Source organism: Terrapene carolina, unplaced genomic scaffold, assembly GCF_002925995.2.
Source record: "Terrapene carolina triunguis isolate 2854851 unplaced genomic scaffold, T_m_triunguis-2.0 Scaffold88, whole genome shotgun sequence".
NCBI lineage: Eukaryota > Metazoa > Chordata > Testudines > Emydidae > Terrapene > Terrapene triunguis.
Window position 1 is genome coordinate 16,069,545 of NW_020664439.1, and position 21,729 is coordinate 16,091,273.

At 43.2% G+C, this 21,729-nt stretch overlaps 1 protein-coding gene across 1 annotated transcript in view; it reads right to left on the reverse strand.

Annotated features, from left to right (window-relative positions):
• COL4A4 (collagen type IV alpha 4 chain) overlaps positions 1-21,729 on the reverse strand; it is a 124,909-nt gene that overhangs the window by 52,589 nt on the left and 50,591 nt on the right. Inside the window, exons 8-21 of the mRNA XM_026649910.2 lie at positions 19,532-19,567; positions 17,375-17,437; positions 16,793-16,828; positions 16,567-16,608; positions 15,993-16,073; positions 13,981-14,034; positions 12,541-12,600; positions 11,821-11,865; positions 10,919-10,972; positions 9,083-9,152; positions 6,635-6,739; positions 5,443-5,607; positions 3,987-4,079; positions 3,412-3,575 (exon numbers count right to left, since the gene is read on the reverse strand). Of these exons, the coding sequence (XP_026505695.1) occupies positions 3,412-3,575; positions 3,987-4,079; positions 5,443-5,607; positions 6,635-6,739; positions 9,083-9,152; positions 10,919-10,972; positions 11,821-11,865; positions 12,541-12,600; positions 13,981-14,034; positions 15,993-16,073; positions 16,567-16,608; positions 16,793-16,828; positions 17,375-17,437; positions 19,532-19,567 (1,068 nt within the window). The remainder of the gene's footprint in view (positions 1-3,411; positions 3,576-3,986; positions 4,080-5,442; positions 5,608-6,634; positions 6,740-9,082; positions 9,153-10,918; positions 10,973-11,820; positions 11,866-12,540; positions 12,601-13,980; positions 14,035-15,992; positions 16,074-16,566; positions 16,609-16,792; positions 16,829-17,374; positions 17,438-19,531; positions 19,568-21,729) is intronic.

Here is a 21,729-nt window from a genome sequence, read left to right on the forward strand (position 1 = left end):
CTCGCGGCACTGCTTTGCATCATCCGGGCATTGCGATCTCAACCCATAATTCCAATGGGCGCCGGAGGCTCCGGGAACTGTGGGATAGGTACCATAGTGCAATGCGCCGGAAGTCGACGCTAGCCTCGGTACTGTGGACGCGGTCCGCCGACTTCATGCACTTAGAGCATTTTAGGTGAGGACACACACAATCGGCTGCATACAACCGGTTTCTATAAAACCGGCTTCTATAAATCCGACCTAATTCTGTAGTGTAGACATAGCCTAAGACACTCTATGCCAATGTGAGAGAGCTCTCCTGTCGGCATAAAAAACCCACCCCTGTGAGTGGCATAAGCTATGTCGGTGGGAGAAGCTCTCCCGCTGACATAGCGCTGCGCACACTAATGCTTACGTTGGTGTAACTTATGTAGGGTTACCATTCGTCCGGATTCTGCCGGACATGTCCGGCTTTTTTGAGTTAAAAATAGCGTCCGGAGGGAATTCCTAAATGTCCGGATTTCCCCCCAATGCAGAGAGCGCGTGGCTGACAGGGCAGCCGGCCGGATCGTGCCACTTGCATGGGGCTCCGAGAGCCAGAGCCCCTCCTCCGCTTCCCCCTCCTCTTCCCTGCAGCTTGAAATCACTCCCCTCCTCTCGCTCTCTCCCTCCCCCTCCCTGCATTCACAGATCGCGGCCGGCTACACCGGCCGTTCGCATCGGGCCTCCGGCAGTCTGGAGCTCCTCCCCTTGCTCCCCCCTCCCCTGCTGCCGAGCACGCTGCTCTGCAGCCCTCTGTTCTGAGCAGCACGGTAAGGGGGCCAGGGGGCCGGAGAAGGGGCAGGGAGGTTCTGGAGGGGGCAGTCAAGAGACATGGAGCAGGGTTGGATGGGTCGGGAGTTCGGAGGGGGGCTGTCTGGGGGTTGGGGGGTGTAAGGTTTTGGGCAGTCAGGGTACAGGTAGGGGGTAGGGTCCTGGGGCGCAGTTAGGGTGGGGGGATCTCAGGAGGGGGCAGTTAGGGGATAAGGAACAGGGAGGCTTAGGTAGGGGGTGGGGTTCTGGAGGGCAGTTAGGAGCAGGGATCCCAGGAGGGGGCAGTCAGGGGACAGGGAGCAGAGGGGTTTAGATGGGTCGGGAGTTCTGGGGGGGGGCTGTCAGGGGGTGGGGAGTGGTTGGATGGGGCGTGGGAGTCCCTGGTGTCTGTCTGGGGGTGGGGGTGTGGATAAGGGTTGGGGCAGTCAGGGGACAGGTAGGGGGTAGCGTCCTAGGGGGCCAGTTAGGATGGGGGGAAGGTCTCAGGAGGGGGCAGTCAGGGGACAAGGAGCAGGGAGGCTTAGGTAGGGGGTGGAGTCCTGGGGGGCAGTTAGGGGCAGGGGTCCCAGGAGGGGGCAGTCAGGGGAGAAGGAGTGGGGGGGAGGGTTGGGGGTTCTGAGGAGGGTGGGAAGTGGGAGGGAGTGGAAGGGGCAGGGGCGGGGCTAGGGCAGGACGGGGGCAGGGCTCCTCCCGTCCTCTTTTTTGATTGTTGAAATATGGTAACCCTAACTTATGTCACTCAAGGGGGTGGAGTATTCATCCCCCTGTGCTACAACATACATGGTAGTGTAGATATAGCCTGAGAAATAATATTTTGGAAACCCCATAAGTCATTTCTCTACTGTTTTATGATATCCAAATATGTACAGCAAAGTGATATATCTTATGATGAGTCAGCCACAGTAAGACCGCACACACATACATATTTTTGTTTATACTTATTCATGGTAACTGTATCACATAACAAAATACAGAAATTCAGATCTGGCAGCACTTCAATATATACTCTCTTGGATACAGTGTCCACACATTGGACCAAAACTAATAGATCATTTTCTTGAAACGTACACAGAAGGCAGTTAGGTTAAGTCTGCTTTTGCACTGTGGCCAGCTGTGGGGTGTAAATTACACTCCCTGAAGCACACTAAAGAAAATAAGTCTCTGTCTAGAATTAATAGATATACTGTGGATTAGGTAACAAATGTCCTCATATAAATCAACCCACTGAATATCTAGGTCTTCAGCTGAGATTTCCTTTCATTTGTTAGTCCTGCTGGCAGCCATTCCCAATAAAAAAGCACACAAATAAGATAGAGGTGGACACACACATTTGAGGTGTTTTGTAATGATGAATTAATTCACCTTGCTATTTTCTTTATAAAAGTGGTTTATGATAAATTACATGCCAGATTTGATAATATTAGAACAAAGCTATACTAGAAAATATAAACTGCTGTGTGCAGATATCAAATGATCCTAGTACAGAAATCTTTTATTACCAGTAACTCATTCATCTATTTTGTAAGAATTATTTTCTTTAGGTGAAATTGTTATATAGCAGTAATGCCACGTAGGCAAGTGAAAATACTTTAATTTGTTGGATCTAGTCATTTTCAGGCACTTTTTGCATATGGATACTATTGGCTTGATTGGATACCATTTTATATTACAGTGTCTGTAGGAAACATTAGGTTCTATATTAAATTCAGTTTGGCTCATTAAACAAATGAGCTCAGTGAATGCTGCATTAAGCACCTCAAATATATTTTTAGAAAAAAATTAATGGAATACTTTGAAATGACAATGAAATCAGAGTAAAAATTACCAACTTCATGATAGTTCTATCTACCAATCAACAGTAATAGTGAGTTCCAAAAATAAATTCTTGCTATGTTTTATTAAGGAAAACATTAGTTTGTATTAAAAGTATATATCATGTAGAAGGAGTTTTGGGGAGGTTTTTTTTTTATTATTTTTGACTGATGATCTTGAATATAACTATAAAAAATCTGTGGCTGTGTGTAGACTTAAGTTTGCTTTTTCCCCTGCTGACATCATGTGACTCAAATTTGATATTTCTTGCCTTTTAAACATTTTGTTGGGAGTCTTTCCCCATAATCTAATTAAGTAAAGCCCAACAATCTTCAATGGCAAATAGTGTATGTCTAAAATATTTCCAAGAAAAATGGTTGTTTCTCTAAACCAGAAGCACAAGAGAGAGTAAGGCAACCCAAAAAAACCAAAAATAACCCATCCAAAACCTTCCCGATTAATTAATATAAAACCAACATTTTCTCTTCTAGCCCAGCCTTCCACAGAACAGGATTTCTTTACAGACCAAAAAAAAATATCCACTCCCCAAAGGAAACTGAGAAATAAAAAAAAACGGGGACTGCCTTTGTAGCAAATAAGAGGGAAAAATGTAGCCTTCAAAGAGCCTTAGTCATAATGCTGAAAAACCCCCAAAGAGAATGGTGCCCAATTGATACTGCATGCAATACAAGAGTACAAGCACCAAGTGTCTTCTGCCCCTTCCTCCTCCAAATGGACACTTCCCTTCCTGGAGAAGTGAGTTTTTGTTGACTTTATTTTTAATTGAAACTTGTAAGAATTACTCACTGGGAGTCCTGTTGGTCCTATTGTGCCAGAGGAACCTGGATCACCCTTTTCTCCATAGCTTCCAGGAAATCCCATCTGTCCTTTCCTTCCTTGATGACCAGGTGGCCCTCGTCTACCAGGTGAGCCAGCAGGACCAAGGTCACATGAACAGTGGCCGTGATTCCCTACACAAATGTAGGAAAACAACTTCGAACTGGTTGTGATATACAATATAAACAGAAATATCATTCATTCTTTTTTCTGTATGCAGGTGGGGAAGTAAGTGGGTAAAGGCCTGTTATATTCCACCACAGCACCAGGAAACAAAAGTCACGTGATTCCCTATACTAGATGTGGAATCTTTACATACTCTGGAACAAATTCTCTACTGGAGTAATTCCACTGACTTCAATGGCATTAAGCTGGCTGAAAATCTGGACTGTATTTTCATGACTTGGCCTGATGCTCCAAGCCCTCCATTTAGGGAGCTGCCCTCGACTTCTGCTTGCAGGTTCTGGTCTTTAATGGTGAAACAAAAGGATGGAGCTCAGCTAAGATCTCCTCTGCATTAAAATCGGTTATTGATGCATACTTGCCTTTTTCTCCTTTTTCACCTCTTCTTCCCAGGGGTCCCATTTGGCCTTTTATTCCTTGCTGTCCACGAAGTCCTCTGCCATGACAAACTATACCTTAAGAAGAAAAAGGGCACTTATTTGGACTGAATATTTTTACAGCTTGGGTGACATATTCTCTCCCTTCCACCATCTATCTCATTCATTGGGATCCTCAATAAATAGCTAGGGATGTTATGAAATGGCTTACAAGCCACTGCGTATGGAATTGTTCTTGGAGTAAGACTAGAGGATGGAAGAGATCAAAATAAGATTATAGGCAATACTCCTGTCCACTTCTACTCTCCGATACTGCCTTTTTCTGTATTAGAATATTGGGGTTCATATCTCTTTTAATGGGTGTTGATTTGGGGCATTTCCCCCTGTTTTGGTCATGACTTCTGGATTTAGTTTGAGATTTTCAAAGCAATCTAGGCAATTTAGACACATACATTCCATGCATTTTAATTGATGTAGTTCTCTGTTAGTTAAGGCTTAACTTGAGAGTAAGGTCCTGATTCTAATCACAATTATATTGGTGTTAATCAGGAGTACCTCCACTGAAGCAAAAGAAGTTAAACTCGAACACTTAACCTACAAATAATTAATGTACTACATAATGCATTTTAATAACTATTAAAATATTAGAGCCAGGTTTTCAGCTGAGGATCTGGCCTGAAGAAAAAATACTTTTCAAATGATTAATGAACAGAGTGTGTGTCTATTCACTATTGCCATGTACCTCGTGCGGTCATTTTGCACCACTGCAAAACGTCACAGTTCAGACATAGTGACTTTTTACACCCTCTTTGCATTGATATAACGGCTGCACAAGTGCACGACAATAGAAAATCAGGCACAGCATATTTTTTAAAAAGGAAGAATACCTACAACTGTCCTTTCTCCACTGGAATCTTCCAACAATTCTACTGTTCTCTATCATCCAGCACAGCCATCAGAACTAGGCCATCAGCTATTTACAATGACTACACTGGCTTCTTTCTAAACCCTGACACCTCAACGATTACTGGTGAACATTTAGATTTAGTTTAATATATAAAGACATGAGAGAAATTGGTTCTATGCTAACGATTCCTATGAAAAAATTAATAGTAAAAAACATTTCCCCTACATCTCACATAAGAATGATAACAGTTGGAGTCCTAGCTGTAAAATTAATTAATCCAATACAGTGGGAAAGACCTCCCACTCAAAAGCTACACACACAAAAAGAATGGGCCCCTATCCTCTCAAACAGAATCAACAATATTCTAAAGAGAGTAACAAAATAAAGTATTGTATTTACTGTATACCAGATGCAACACCATAGAGCAGGCCTACAAGAAAATACCATTTCTATTAGCATGTTCTCACTGACTCCATAAATGTATTAATTATTTATAATGTTCCTCACACAAGACACTTGTACTGTTTCTCTTACCAGGTGGTCCAGGCAAACCCTGTCTTCCTGGTGCTCCTGGTAATCCTGGTGCTCCTGGAGACCCTAGTCTTCCTGGAGTTGATTCAGCTGTTCCAGGGAGACCAGGGTTCCCTTGAGAACCTTTAGGACCTTGTTCCCCACATGCTCCTGGCAGACCAGGGAGGCCTATCGGGAAAATAGGTAAGTATAAATTATACAGAGCAATTATGAATATTTAAGAGTTATGAAGAAGAAATTATGGGCCATACAGTACCTCCTATGAAAAGGCTTCATGGGGGGTGGGGGAGGCTAGAAAAGCCAAGGTCTCTGAAGTTTATCTTGTGGAATTTGTAACTCGTATTTACCTCAGGGGAAATGGGTTTCTGAGGCTGCTGAGGAGGCAGGGGCATGGCCTTCAAATCCTTTGGTTCCTCAGGATCCATGGGGAAAGGAAGCTCCAGCCTTGTGGAGAAACTGTTCCCCCTATTCCAGTGCCCTCTTTGCTGCTCTTGCTACCATGTGCTAGCCACCCTCACGTGAAGGGACAGCAAGGAGCAGAGTTAACTACCAGTGGTTTAGAAGGTTATATTTTCACTAGTTCCAATGGAGAGGATGCCATGTAAAGTGAATGCCATGTTTTCCCCCACCCGGACATGATACTCCATTGCAAAGTCAGAGACCTAACCATGTGATGTTGGCTCTAAAGAGCTGTTACAGACTCCTGGGGAGAGGAGGAACACATTAGTCCTGCTGCCCTCTCCTCTTCATTAAGGTCTTTTCTGACAGAGGTTAATATAAGTCCTGTCCATTATATATAAGAGAGTGTGTGTATGTATGGGACACACACAGGTGAGCAATAACAACAAAAATTAAAAAGAAGTTAAAGTTGAAAGTGTGCTTCAGTGAAGTTGTGCTGATATAAAAACCAGTGTTACCCTTTCTTTACAAAAAGTCATCTTCACCTTTTAAAACACTCCAACATCAGAAACCCTGAAATGAACAGTTAAAGGATCCAGCTAATCCCCCACTGCCAGGTAATCCTTCTTCACTCAACATCACCTTCCCTCTTTTACCCGGCCTCCCCACATTGAATGTTGCAAAGGTTAAAATAACACATGACTTCCCTGGGTCTGTGCTCAGTTTCTGTTGGCAGGTGGATCAAGGACAGTATATAGAGCTCACAGTTTATGTTTATAAGTCTATGATCTCTTACTTGCTCCATCTTCACCAGGTCTTCCTGATGGGCCTGGAGGACCAGTTAGTCCAATCAACCCCTCCTCTCCAGAAGGACCTGGTGATCCAGGATCCCCTCGAGGACCTATATGGGATTACAGGAAATGTCAATTTAAAACCTTGTGCAATTGACAGCTTTTAGTCCCAGCTGAAATTATTATTTGGGAACCATTCATAATTAAAATACATCACCTTTTCTTTATTACATTGGTTTCAATGTGAAGTAATTTAATTATAAAGGAGGGGAATTTAGTTGCTTTTATCACTGGAGCCCTTCCCTTTTATTACATACATTATTTTAAATCTTGTGCCATTCACCATTTGTCTATTCAATCTTGTGCCACCGCCCATGATTCTGTTTAAAAAATACTTCTCTTCTTGAAGCATTCACCTAGGATTATATTGAGAATTTGCTTTCATTTAGAAAATGGCTTTCTTTTCTAGGGTGACCAGACATCCTGATTTTATTCGGACTGTCCCGATATTTGCTTATTTGTCCCACGTCCCGACCTACCTTCGGTCGGGACGTGAATTGTCCCGATATTTTGCCTCTGCTCCGGGCCGGCACACGGGCTCGCGCCCCCACACCGCCCCGACTCCGCCCCTTGCCTCTTCCCCAAACACGCTGCATTCCTCCTCCTCCCCCCTCCCTCCCACGCTTGCGCTGATCAGTTGTATGGCGGCGCAAGCGCTGGAGGGAGGGGGGAGGTGGAGACGGAGTGGAGGCAAGCTGGTGCGGGGGCGGGGTGTGGAGCTCCGTTTTTTTGTTATTTTTTTTTTCTCCGCCCCTCCTTCCCCCCGCATCCCGATATTTCACCTGTGTGATCTGGTCACCCTACTCTTATCATATGTAGTCATGGCCCCAGCCATCCCAAGTCCCGGCCACCCTAGCCCCAGTCCCAGCACGCTGCTTCCCTGAAGAGGAGCAGCCTGCCTGGGCTGGGGCCAAGGGGGAAGGACAAGCAGGGCTTCGGGGAGGAACGTGGGCAGGGCCACGTCGGGCTGTTTGGGTCGGCACAGCCTTCCCCAGCCTATGCGCCGCGCCGCCCATGAACAGAAGTATTATTTATTATTATAGCTATATATCAATAAAAGAACATTTATATTTGATCATACACAGTTGAAGAAAATGGAGTTAAGCTGGAATAGCAAAACACTGGTATAAATTCTGCTCTCGGTTAACATCCAAACAACCTCACTTAGGCCCCACTTCAGCAAAGCAATTAAGCGTATGCTTAACCTTAAATCCCATTTAAGCACATGGTTATGTACTCTGTGACTTGATCTCAAAGACCATTGAAATCAACAGAAAGACACCTATTTACTTCAACTGTCTTTGGATCAGGCTCTTGCAGATGTTCTGTTGAATTGGGGCCTGAGTGGGGATGCTAATATATCAATGGGAGAAGAATTTGTCCCACTGTATATCTGGGTTTGTCTACACTGAAAAAATACAAAAAAAACCCCACACAACAACCCTGTGGCAGTAAATCTCAGAGCCCAGATATACAGACTCAGTCTCACTACAGCACGAAAAATAGCAGTGTAGACATTCCTGTTCCAGCTGGAGCTTGGGCTCTGAAATCCAGCCCCCTACCCAGGCTTCAGAGTCCAAACTCGAGCCTAAGTGGAGAACGGCTACACTGCTATTTTCAGCGCTGTAATGGGAGTCCTGGGAATCCAAGTCTGCAGACCCAGGCTCCGAGACTCGCTGCAGCAGGTCCGTAAGTTTTTATTGCAATAATGTTGCAAATATGAGATCATTTTAACTGCTAATGATAATACTGTATTAAGCATATTATTCTGTTACTAGGTCGCCAGCACATAAAGCCACATTGAAATATAATATATACATTTTGGAGTTTATATTAATCTGATATAACTTTTAAAAAAGGTAGAACCTAGGGGTGAAATTCTGGTCCTACCAAAGTCAATGGGAGTTTTACCATCAACTTCATTAGGGTCAGGATTATCAACCAAGGTTTGCAACCCCAGACTTCAGTTGAAGCCAAGAATCCACATGTTGTGGCAATTCGGGATATAAGAATTCTGAAATGCTGTAGGAGGTGTGCTCTGCTCATCTGCATGCCAGTCCCCAGAATGGCCCTCCTCTTCGCAGCTATTTTTAAAATATTCTTAGATCTAAGAACCAGGAATAAATTGACAGATCTGGGTGTGTTTGTGTGCGCGCTGAGGTCCTGCTAACATGTATTTATCTGAAGTACATGCTTTGGGCCAAATCCTGTTCTCATATATCCGATGCAATTCCACTGACATCAACAAGGTGCAGGCAATGACAGAATGTGGCCAGTAGAGATCCAGTGTTCTGAGGTGCTTAGTATGCTCCCATCAATTGCTCTCAGCACCTCAGAGCACAGGGCCCTGTATGCATTACATAATATAAAGAGTAGTTAAAACCAAGTGAAACCTTTCATAGCAACAGGTGGTGTTCCAAAAATTCCAGGCAGGCCTGGTTGCCCTCGTTCTCCACGATCCCCCTGTAAGAATTCATTAAGTTTATTGATAGATAGTAGCATGCAGAGTGCCACCATGTAATTAAAGATGGTATCATAAGCCATATACACAAGGGGGCATGGCAACCTTAATTCGGACATGTCTTAATTTTTGAGTGTTTGCCTCTGAAACCTTAACATTTTTAATTTAATTTTTCTTTTTTTTTAATACAATACTATAAAAACTACTCAATATCTTTGAAGAAATCAGTGACTAACTGGGATAGACTGCTCAAATGTGCTTGTCTGCTTGAATTTTCAGAGCTCTGACTGTAATATCTAGTTACATTAGTATATTGTGTTAAACACAAGTGATATTGAGTCAATTACAGGAAATTCAATAGCACAAGGCTTATTATAAATATAGTTAATTAAAATTATTTTGATTTAGCCATTAAAATGTAGTGATTTGATTTAAAATTTTATACAGAAATTGGGAAATGGTTTTTCGTAATGATAGGTAAGCACTAAGATGGAAAGAGATCTTCCATATTTTGACAGACAATGACATGTTAAGAGATACCAAAGTTCTTACAGATAGTTTAGCCAGCTGCTTCAGAGAAACATACAAATACAATATACATAATTGCAATGAAAATCTTTTCAGGACCAGTTTTGAGAATTTCTAAATTAGCTTGTACTATTATCTACTTTGAATTGGGAAGAAGTGAATTTCAGATGTTAAAGGACTCTCTGATATGACAGATTAAATCAATGAAGCAGTGATGGAGGAATTTTGCAACTTCCTCTTTCTTGTAGATTAGGCATCAACCCAGCTCTCTATGGCAAACAGGAACTGGGTGCCTAAGAAAGTACAATCTCTTTCTGTGAAATCTGGGAATTGCCTGGTGGGACTGCGGGCCTCTTTAGGACTGCGACTTGGAGAACTGGGACTATAAAACTGGATGCTCATTTTTATAAGTTTTTATCCTGCTGCCATCTCTGTAGTATCTGAGCCTCTGACAGTGTGGGAGCTATTGTTGACTGCTCCCCTTTTCAACAGCTGCAGGAACTTTTTCCGTTCAACTTATTTTATTGACTGTAATACTATAATTGTGGCCCTTCTAGCTATTTTAAACAGCAACCTAAGTTTGTCTTCTTTGATAATAAAGCAAAAAGGTTTTCATCATGCAAAAAAAGAAAAACAAAACAAATAGGTTTATTTCTCTGCTTTCAAACTTGCAAAATATTTTAAGATCTGCTAACATATACTTAAGGTTTATTTGCTGACTGTGAATATTTGTTATTATGTAGTATTTGTACAGTGCCCAAAAGTAGCTAGATCTCTACAGTACACATAGAAAGACGTGGCCCCAGCCCTGATACTTTTACAAGCTAATTTTAAAATGACAGAATGGATGGGGAGAGGAAGAGTGAGGATTACAGCAACAAGATCATGTAGTTACTTAGACTCCAAAGTGTATGCAGCATGGACTAACTTTTTGTTCTGTTTGTAATGTGTCTCATGCAATGGAGTCCTGGTCCATGACTGGGGCTCCTAGGTGCTACAATAATACAAATAAATAATAATACTGATATTAAATTACTTAGGTTAGATATGTGTACACCATGGTGATTCAATCAAAAGTTGTTTGTTTGTTAATGCTTATTGCTGCCTCATTTGTTGTAGACATCATGGAAGAAGTGAGTTTTAGAATAATTTGAATGAGGAGAGGGCTGTGGCTTGACAAGCTAGTACACCTGATAATGATCTTAGCTAACCAAAACATAAAGGGCTTCTGCACTTTTACCTTTATACCTGCATAACCAGCCTGACCAGGAACACCAGGAACTCCACTTTCCCCCTGGAACCAATGACAGAAATGTCTCTGTGTATTAATTTGATAGGACTACATGTCATATAGTTAAATGTGTATTAGAAATTAGTTAACGTGTCATACCATACAATACTGTCATCTGTTAATAATTATACATTGTTTCACAGCACTGTATAGGATTTGGTTTTGTAGATTATACATTTTTAAGGGATCTCTTATGTTAAAAGAAAAGATCTTTTAACTGTCACCCAGTTATTTGGACAGTGCCTGGGGACTCCTGGTGGCAGGACAAGAGCACAAGCTCGTCTGCCATGAGCAGACTACTGTTGCTTAATCCAGCTGGGACTGGCTGATTGGTTGCTGAATGACAGCACCCTTAACAAGAACAAGTAGGTGGGAAGCAGCCTCACTTCAGCTTCATCTGAAGCCACAGTGCCCCCTTTCTTGTTGAGTTCTATTAATATACCTACCCGATAGACTACAAGGACTCTCTGGGTAGATAGTGGGTTTAATTCATTAGCCATGTATAAAGGAAAGTAATACAGGCAAAACAGATACTTGGATATGCAATTCAGGAGTGAGTAATTTGCACAGTAGTTACAATTAATGACTAGTGTAACTGTGGCCTTAACTAGATTTGGAGAGTACAGGCAGGAAAAGGAGAAAGATTTATGCAAATGTAGCTGTGTCCACGCTGTTTTAAATCTGGTGTGGTGCATAGATTCAGAACTCAGATTTACAGCAGACTATATTGGAAAACTGCTATCTCATCAACCAGAAGACCATATAATGTAAAAAGAAAAATGTACCTAAAAGTGAATGGCAACATGCATGAGCTGCCATGCCTGTGTCATTGTATTTTTATATCGCCTTACCTTTATTCCTGGAAAACCGAGAGCTCCACAAGAACCAGGGCTACCCTAATTAAAAGCAAGTAGAATGAAAACCAAAACAACAGAAGCCAGTCTTATATTATTACTTATATCTATTTCCAATTTATTTAATATAAATGTTCTTTCTTGCACAAGTTTGTGTGAAAGAACTATTTATTTGCTATAATGTTCCCCAGTAACTAGTTTCTGCAACATCTTTTCAAATATTTTTTAAAAGATGGATATGACCTAGAACAATGGATCACAGTCAAATTAGATTGGGCCCAATTCTAATTTCTACTATACTGTATCATGAAGAGCCTTGGAAAAGTCTGATGTGAGAAATACTATACATATTAAGGGTGCAGTCCTGAAAACACTTCTGGGGAAGTGCTTACTACTCTGATGCAGTCCCATTGAATTTGTCAAGGCTGCTCAGAGCAGTCCACACTTTGTCCAGTAGTAAATATTTACAAGATCAGATTCCAAATTTTTTGTCTTTGCAAGGACATCAAAATCTAATTGGATTTACGTTTGAGTCTGGAACACATGAATACCTTGTTTTAGGAATCAAAGTACTCTATGTACAAAGCAATGAAGATTAATTTGAAGCATCTTAAAATCCTGTTTTGAATTATCTTAACATATTTAAACTAACTACCTAGTATTTTATAAACTAATTATGATAAGTACTTGAAATGGTTTATTCTGAAGTTTCCTTACCTGCATTCCAGGGACTCCAGGAATACCTTTTTCACTCTTCTCTCCATTTCCAGGTGCACCCTATTATCATTCAAAACACTCTGTTTAAAAAGATTACCCAGAGATGACAGTCCTAGAGAGTTTGCAATGTGTGCATGGGCAGAAAAAGTAAAAACACAAATATCAGTGTTATGGACTTCATTTACAGCCCCTGGTTAGGGCCAGATATCTTAGATTGATTTCACATTCCATTCACCCCAGTGTCCATTGGCTTTAATTACCCAGGAGTAGATACACCTGCTGTTCTCCTAGCTAAGAATAACCTTTGGGATTTTAAGGTGCCAGTGCATTTATCGGTTATAAATAAGCAGGAACAAGATTTATTTATAAAATTATTTGCAAGGAGGGACAACACACAGGAAACAAGTTTTTAAAAATAATACATAAAGAGAAAATGCAGTTCTTACTCCACACCCCGAAGCCCTGGTTTTGCCTCCCAAACCCACATGGAGTAGTTCCACTGACTTGCATTTCTATGTGGCAGGAAATGGCTGAAAGAAAAGGTGCTGCCTGGACTCAAAGTACAGAAATTAATACTCTGGATCATAATTTACTTCTCAGCAGATATTAACTGTGTGCACTCTTCTCTCCCTTTCCTTACTCCAAAAAAGATCCTGGCCCTAAGAACTGTCTCTGCTTCCATGAGGCCCTATGGATTTCCCTTCAGAAAATATATGTTAATGCTGTAGAGTCTGCTCTCTGACTATTACTCTTACAGCAGCATGGGAGACTTCCTGGGGCAGAACAAATGCTAAAGGAACTATGCTGGGGGCTGGGGGACTAGTAACTTTGCAGTGAGCTTTCCTGAGGATACTCAGGACCTGTGGAGTAGGGAGGCTTCCTTTCCTATGCGCTTCACACCTCTAAAATCCCACTCCATCTGCAAGGGATGAACCTGGAGTTTGCTGTCCTTTCTGCTTCCTTACCTTCTAATTGAAAAAAGACTGATATGCCTGTGTGAGGCAACATTTGATAGTCAGCTGTAAAAGAGATTGTTGGTGGACAGATTTTTCCAGAAGATTTTGCAACATTTATGCTTTCACATTGGTTTGTGTGATGATTAAATTCCACAGTATAATGCTATGTTATTTCCTAAGTCATTCACTCACTGAAAAGGTGTTTTTAGTAACACAAAAGGAAACTCTGCCAGCATCATTTAGGAAATCAGAGAATGATCAAAACATAGAAATGTAAAGCTGAAAGGGACCTTGAGAGGTCATTTAGTCCATCCCCCTACCCTGAGGCAGGTCTAAGTAAACCTAGACCATCCCTGTCTAATCTGTTCTTTAAAACCTCTAATGATGGGGATTCTGCAACCTCCCTTGGTAACCTATTGCAGTCCTTAAATATCTTTATTGCTAGAAGGAAATGGAACAATGCATAACAAAACATGTTACTTACTTTGGGCCCATGTGATCCTTTGGGTCCTACCAACCCAGGCATTCCTTTTACACCCTAAATATAAACATGTAGAATTTTTTCATTTTAGCATGCAGAATATATTTGTCTTGTATAATTCTGAAGTTTTGTTCTGCTCTGAAAAGTGTCTGTAAATATGGCACCTTGTTACTCATTCAGACTGTAACCTGTGCGTGTGTAGAGTCAAAAAAGCTTGACATTACAAAGCAAATTTTTGCCCTGAGTCAGAGTTGCACAGCTGTAACTGAGGACAAAATTACTGTGAGTGATTCACAGCAGGAAAGATCCCAGCTTGACTCTCATTTCCCAGATTGAGTCTGCAGACCTGGAATGGACCCTTACAATATGTGTTAATGGTCCCTTACAATATGTGCTGCAGACTTGATTGGTTCCTTACAATACGTGCTAACTACTTATGCTAAACAATCTCTTCCACCTGCACTTTGCTGTGAGACTAGGGATACGTCTTCACCTACCGATACGGCAGGTAGCAATCGATTTACCCGGGATCAATATATCGTGTCTCGTTAAGATGCGATATATCGATCCCCGAACGTGCTCACCGTCGACTCCGGAACTCCACCAGAGCGAGCGGCGGTAGCGCAGTCGACGGGGGAGCCACGGCCATCGATCCCGCGCCGTCTGGACCCCAGGTAATTCGATCCAAGATACTTCGACTTCAGCTACGTTGCATATCTTGGATCGACCCCCGCCCCCAGTGTAGACCAGCCCTAGGAGTTCCTTTCCCAGACCTGAAGAAGAGCTGTGTGTGGCTTGAAAGCTTGTCTCTCTCACCAACAGAAGTTGGTCCAATAAAAGATATTACCTCCCCCACCTTGTCTCTGCTGAGCTGGCCATTAGCAACAAATATCTTTCCATTTGTATATAATGTTAATTAGATCTGAGCATCACTGAGATTCCAATATAGAACTCCACAATACAATTTTTACAATTGTTTTTTAGACCAGAGGTGCATTTTAAATGCTTTAGGATCTACAGCAAAGGACAGTCCATCACTCTGTAGAGTAAATTGCTAGGATTATTCTATCCATTTTGACTACCTAGGGTGCTACAACTCTAGCCAAAGCACACCTGTCATAGAGGAATTACTCTAAATACCATGATTTCATATTCAAAAATAGATACGGGGACCACACTTATTTTTCATAAGTAATACATCAAGGTTGGCTGCCTGACAGTTTGACCTGTCTTCAGCAGAGCCTGAAACTTGCTGAAGAAATCTAATACATCTCTCCAATAAGATAAATTAAATACAAAGGTCTAAGGAAATGAATGAAACTGTGAGATGGGTAGGGAAAGGGATTTAGTGCCAGAGATGATAAGGTTATGTCTACACTGGCAACTGAACGACAAAACGTTTGTCTTTCAGAACTGTTAAACCCCTCCCCACTGAAGGACAAAGTTTTGCTGCGACAACTGCCAGTGTGAACAGCGCACTGTCGGCAGGAGCACTCTGCTGCCGACAACACAAATGCCTTCATTGGGGGTAGAAGTTTTTTGTCGGCAGGAGAATCAACAAACAGCGGCTCTGCTGAATGACTTTTAGCGGCTTGGCTGTGGCAACATAGCCATGTCACTAAAAGCTGTGTAGTGTAGACATAGCATCAGTCTTGACAGACTCTTAGTGAGTTTTTGCTAATGTGTGTAAATTTAGCCTAGCTCTCAGGCAGTTTGTCAATGGTGCAGAGTGGGGAAAAAGGACAAAGGGGAATGGTATTTCCTTTTACCCTCCTGCTATGGCACAGAGTCACCTCATGGAGGGAATAGGTGGGCTGCAGCAGTAACATGATGGCTGGCCTGGCCTCTGTCTGCCAGTACAATACTGGATAACAGCATTTCTATTGATAATGGTGGTACATTACTCAATAAAATAAATGTCCTTAATATAAAATCTGTGCAAAAATGCATCATGGGATAGCACTTCCAGTAAAGTGAGTACAGTAATGCTTAAAAATAGACTTTAATTTGCAAACCTTTTCTCCTTTAACCAGGAAAGAACCGGGCGGCCAAACCAACAATGGCTGTCCTGGAGATCCAGGAGGTCCAACATCACCCTGTAAAAGCCAGAGAAGCAGTAGAAATGGACATCTGGTTCAACACACTGGCTCTGCATGGCTCCAAAACATTTAAATCTCCTACTTACAACACTAATATCTCTACTCTTATAGAACAGCTTCTGCTGATTTGTGGGTACAAAGAGCTCTGCAGAGGCCTGTCAACCAGCCGGGACTCTTTCAATCAAAAGAAGGTAATGATCCCTATATCCATTACAGGAGTATATACGATACCATACTATACCATGGTACTTCGAGCGCCAATGAAGTCAGTAGGACTTCAAGCAGATCGCAGTCTGCCTACACGGATCTCTGTGCAGGATCAAGGCAGGGCTAGAGGGACTGTCTCATAAGTAAAACTATATGGACATCTGTAACTAACCATAAAAACTGTATGCTAAGTAAAACTATATGGACTACGTATTTTCCTAAGCAATATATATATTTAATTCTACATCCCGGCCACCTTTAATACCATTAATTGTTTGCTTACCGGCTCCCCCTTTTGTCCATCCACTCCAATACCTGGATTGCCCTAAAGAAAAAAATTAAAACTAGTGATGGTGAGTAAAAATAATCACAAAAATCCTTGCAAAATAATTTAACAATTAAAGTTTTTGAAACTTTGCTAACAGAAATAGTCAAAGAACACTTTAAATATCAGCATAAATATATATTTCACTGAAACTGTACAAACCCCATGGAAAGCAGACACTCACCTGTTCACCTTGCAAACCAGGAAGGCCTGTAGCTCCCTTTAAAAAAGAGAGTCAAACAACTTAATATTCTGACTTGAAAGCAAAGCTTTTCACTGAGAATGATCCAGAGCTGCAACTCTTTAGAGGGAGCACCTGAAGGCAAAATTTCTCCCAGAGCTCACCTGAGGTGCACAGGCTGTGTGCCTATTGCCTTATCTCCCTATGGGATTGCACAACCCATCCCTTGCTCCACTTGTCCACCCTTGGTGGTGTGGAACTCTGGCTCCATATCTTCCCTGCCTCCTTCAGGGCTTTGGTTGCAGGGAAGGAGTCGGGAGAGAGCATTACCAGCACTTCTCTGTGCCCATTGGAATTCTGCCTGGACCTTACATGTGTGTGCACAAGCATGTGGAAGGGTTCTTGTACTCTCATTCTCCCACTGCAGACCTGTGTAAGTGCCAGGCAGAATCAGGCCCTTTAATTAACTGCCTTATAGCAAATGTCTAGGCATGAATTTATACTGGGGCTGAACTTTTTAGATGAGTGGACAAGCATTTATATATGATCTCAAAATGCAGTATTATAGAACAGTGCCAGTCTTACCTGCAAGCCTGGTTGGCCTGGCAATCCATGTCGGCCCATTGGTCCCCTAGCTCCTCTAGGTCCCTGAAAAAGAGGACAAAAGATGTATCTGTTTGTGAAAACACTAGCATCTTAATTTCTTCCTCGCACAGAATTGCTCAACATGTCACATAGTGGCTCCAAATTCTCATTAAGCTCCTAAATGCCTATATCACTTGGACTCCATCTACGGCCCATTGGCACTATTCCAGTCATATACAACTGGCAGCCTGTTTATTCCGATTTGACTGATGTTCTAGAACAACTCCTAGGTCATGCAGTACAGACGCTATGTATATGGTTATGTGTACTAGTACATAGTACATTACAGTTATACTAGTATAGACTATTGTTGTTTGCGGTGGCCTTGTAGCCATGTTTATCCCAGGATATCAGAAAGACATGTGGGTGAGGTAATATCTTCTATTGGACCAACTTCTGTTGGTGAGAAAGACAATCTTTTGAGCTACACAGAGCTCTTCTTCAGGTTTGGGAAAGGTGGTAAGGGTGTCACAGCTAAATAGAAGGCGGAACAGATTCACAAAATGATCACTCCTTATCTGACCTCTCAGTCCTCATCCTTAAAGGAAACTTGCATAACACTTTCAAAAGATGAGTCTGGGAGCTTAACTTCATAACTTTGCTAGACAGTAAAAAAAATGTAATTGCTCATCCAGTACACACTAGTCTCTCTACTACAGGGGTGGGCAAACTACGGCCCGGGGGCCACATCCGGTCCGCGGGACCGTCCTGCCCAGCCCCTGAGCTCCTGGCCTGGGAGGCTAGCCCCCGGCCCCTCCCCCACTGTTCCTCCTCCCCCCGCAGCCTCAGCTCGCCCCGCCACCGGCGCAATGCTATGGGCAGCGGGGCTGTGAACTCCTGGGGCAGCGCAGCTGCAGAGCCCGGCTTGACCCGGTGCTCTGAGCTGTGTGGTGGCAGCGGCGGTGTGGCCCGGCTCCAGCCAGGTGGCACGGCTGTAGCGCCACCAGCCACTGGTGCTCCAGGCAGCGCAGTAAGGGGGCAGGGAGCAGGGGGGGTTGGATAGAGGGCAGGGAAGTTCAGGGTGGTGGTTGGGGGTGGGGGTGTGGATAGGGGTAGGGGCGGTCGGGGGGGGAAAACAGGGGGTTGAATGGGGACAGGGATCCCAGGGGGAACAGTCAGGAAGGAGGGGGGGTTGGATGGGGCGGCAGGGGTTCCAGGGGTAGTCAGGGGACAGGGAGAAGGGTGGTTGGATGAGGCAGGGGTCCCGGGGGGGGGCAGATAGAAGGTGGGGGCCGGGCCACGACCCCCTCGCCTAACTGGCCCTCCATACAATTTATGAAACCCGATACGGCCCTCAGGCCAAAAAGTTTGCCTGCCCCTGCTCTAGTACATACTAGTCATGTATATAAATAATAGCACATTGAAAAGAATTAAGCTCAGGTTACCAAAGCACTGGAAATGCTATAGCCATTGGGATATAAAAAAGAGGGTCCCTGAGCTATAGGGAGGACGACTGCTTAACAAAAAAACAGAAAAGATTTCATTTGGGATTTTATTTTTATGGCCAAATTCCAGGATGCTCGGCACACTCTGGGAAGACCCAGCAGCCCCACACAGTGAGGCTCTGCCATCCACTGCTTACTTGTCACAGAGATTTCCTGCGGCTCGTGAATGTGACAGGGCATCAGTTGGTCAGTACCCTGCAGATCCACTGGACCAAGACCACTTGCAATGTGGGAAGCATGGGCAATCTCTGCTTCTGTTCCTCACAGCCGGTGTGGGTGAACGTGACCTGGCTATGTTGGCCTGCTCATCTATTCTTGTGACTTTTCTCCTCTTGCACCTAGTATTGTGTGCTCCAAAAGTGAAGCAGCCTAGCACTTCCAATCACATCAGCTTGAGCCTCACTCATGATACACTCTATCATCTTCTGCTTTTCCTACACTACCTTTAATCTCTCATGGTAATAGTGAAGGCAAGTCAGGCTAAAAGCTGTTGATCTGTTCTCTCGCCTACTATCATTCACTATTACATTTTCAATTAGAACATTCATAAGTAAGGATTACTCACTCTTAATACATGGAAGTAATGTACTCATGCTACAGTATGTTGTTCAAAACAAACAAGCATATACGTGAGCTGCAGGAAGATACTTACAGGTGTGCCAGGGGGGCCCGGTTCACCTCTTGCTCCCTGGAATGACAAGTATTTTGCTAAATACAGTAACTCCTCACTTACAGTTGTCCCGATTAACGTTGTTTCATTGTTACGTTGCTGATCAGTTAGAGAACATGCTCATTTAAAGGTGTGCAATGCTCCCTTATAATGTTGTCTGGCAGCTGCCTGCTTTGTCCACTGCTTGCAGGAAGAGCAGCCCGTTGGAGCTAGCTGGTGGGGGCTTGGAACCAGGATGGACCGGCAGCCCCCCATCAGCTCCCCGCTCCCCCAAGTTCCCTGTGCGGCAGCTGCTCAGCAGGCTACCAATTGCTGGCAGTTCAGCTGCCCTCCCCATGTGCTGCTCCTGCTCTCTGCCTTGGAGCTGCTCCCGGGAGCCTCCTGCTTGCTGTGCGGGGGTGGGGGGAAATGAGGGGGGCTAATGTCAGGGTGTCCCCCTCCCCCCAGCTCCTGCCCCCCGCTTACCCCATCTTCCATAGAGCGGGGGGGGACACACAACAGGGCTCAGGACGGCAGGAGTTTCCTGGCAGCAGCTGCTGTCTCAGCTTGCTGATCAACTTAAAAAGGCAATGTACTTAGAGTGGGGTCAGCATTCTTAAAGGAGCAATTCACATCTCTCTCACACACACAGTGTGTGTCTCTGTCTCTGTCTGCCATGCTTTCTCCACTCCCTCCATTCGTGCTGCCCTGTAGAACGTGAGGCTACATTAACAACAATGAGTTAACCCTTGAGAAATCAGCCAATTGCTAGTTCATCATTTAGCAGTAAGGCATTCCCTGGGAAATAGCCCACTCTCTGACTCCACCACCTCAACCAAGCTTCACTATCATCATTGCTGTGTACCAGTATTAAATTGTTTGTTTAAAACTTATACTGTGTGTAATAGTATAGTCTTTTGTCTGGTATAATAGTCTTTTGTCTGGTGAAAAAAATTTCCCTGGAACCTAACCCCCCCTATTTACATTAATTCTTATGGGGAAATTGGATTCGCTTAACATCGTTTCGCTTAAAGTCACATTTTTCAGGAACATAACTACAACGTTAAGTGAGGAGTTACTGTAAAGGATCACACTTTCACTTTATGACAGAATTGTGAGCCAACATGTGATTTTTCATCACACAGAAATAATCATTTAAATGACATCAAGCTTTGGGTTTAAAGAACTTGATATCGCAACATTTAGATATATAATTTAACTACTAACATACATTTAAATATTTTCCAGAAAATTTTTCTAAGAAATTTTATAATGTTATCTACATACTAAAGCTTTTAGTATTTTAAAGGAAAATTGGCTTCCTCAAGCCCAAATTTTCATTTTGATCTCACAGTTAAGACATAATGATGAATTAGTGACAACACAATGATTTCCAGGGCAACAGACTAGTGTCATTAGTACAGGATTATGATGTCAGTACTGGGTCAACCAAAAGGAAAGAGGAAACATTAAGGGAGAAAGCCTTTATGAAAACACAAAAATGTCCAATAATGAAGAAAATACAGAAAAACAATAACTGACTTCATATACAGATGCACCTATGGGTCTCTAAAACAAGGAACAGTTCATAGGAGAGCAGTTGAAGTCATGTATTTGATTATACTTTTGTTGATTTGATTTTACTTTAAATCATAAAAATACTCCCAAACTGCATGTATGAAAAATGAATTATTAATAAAGGGTGACAGCTCCAGCTCTTCGCTCAACAGTTTCACTCTACTGTATTCAAGTTAGCAAAACCCCCTACATTTAAACATAGGGTTAAGTAAAGTTTTTACTATTAATCTAATTCCAGATGAATTGAAGATTAAATGCAAAAGATAATGAGCCACAGCCTGCATTCTGGTGTACCGCTGCGTGAGAGAATAGAAGAGAGAAGGAAACGTTCTTCCTATCTTCAAGCATCAGGCAACATCCCTCCAGAGTACAAAGGAGTGAGTCCACCAAGAGATGTGCATGACTACCATGGCAGAGCACTCACTATGTGTCTGCTCTGCTCGACTGAATTCCAGGGCCGGCTTTAGGCTGATTCAGCCGATTCGGCTGAATCGGGCCCCGCGCCAAGAGGGCCCCGCAGCAGCTGTCCACCCCGCCTCACTTCCCCCTTCTCCCCTCCCCTGAACGCTCTGCCCCCCTGCTCCTCCCCCTCCCCTGTTTCCCGCGAATCAAATGTTCGCGGG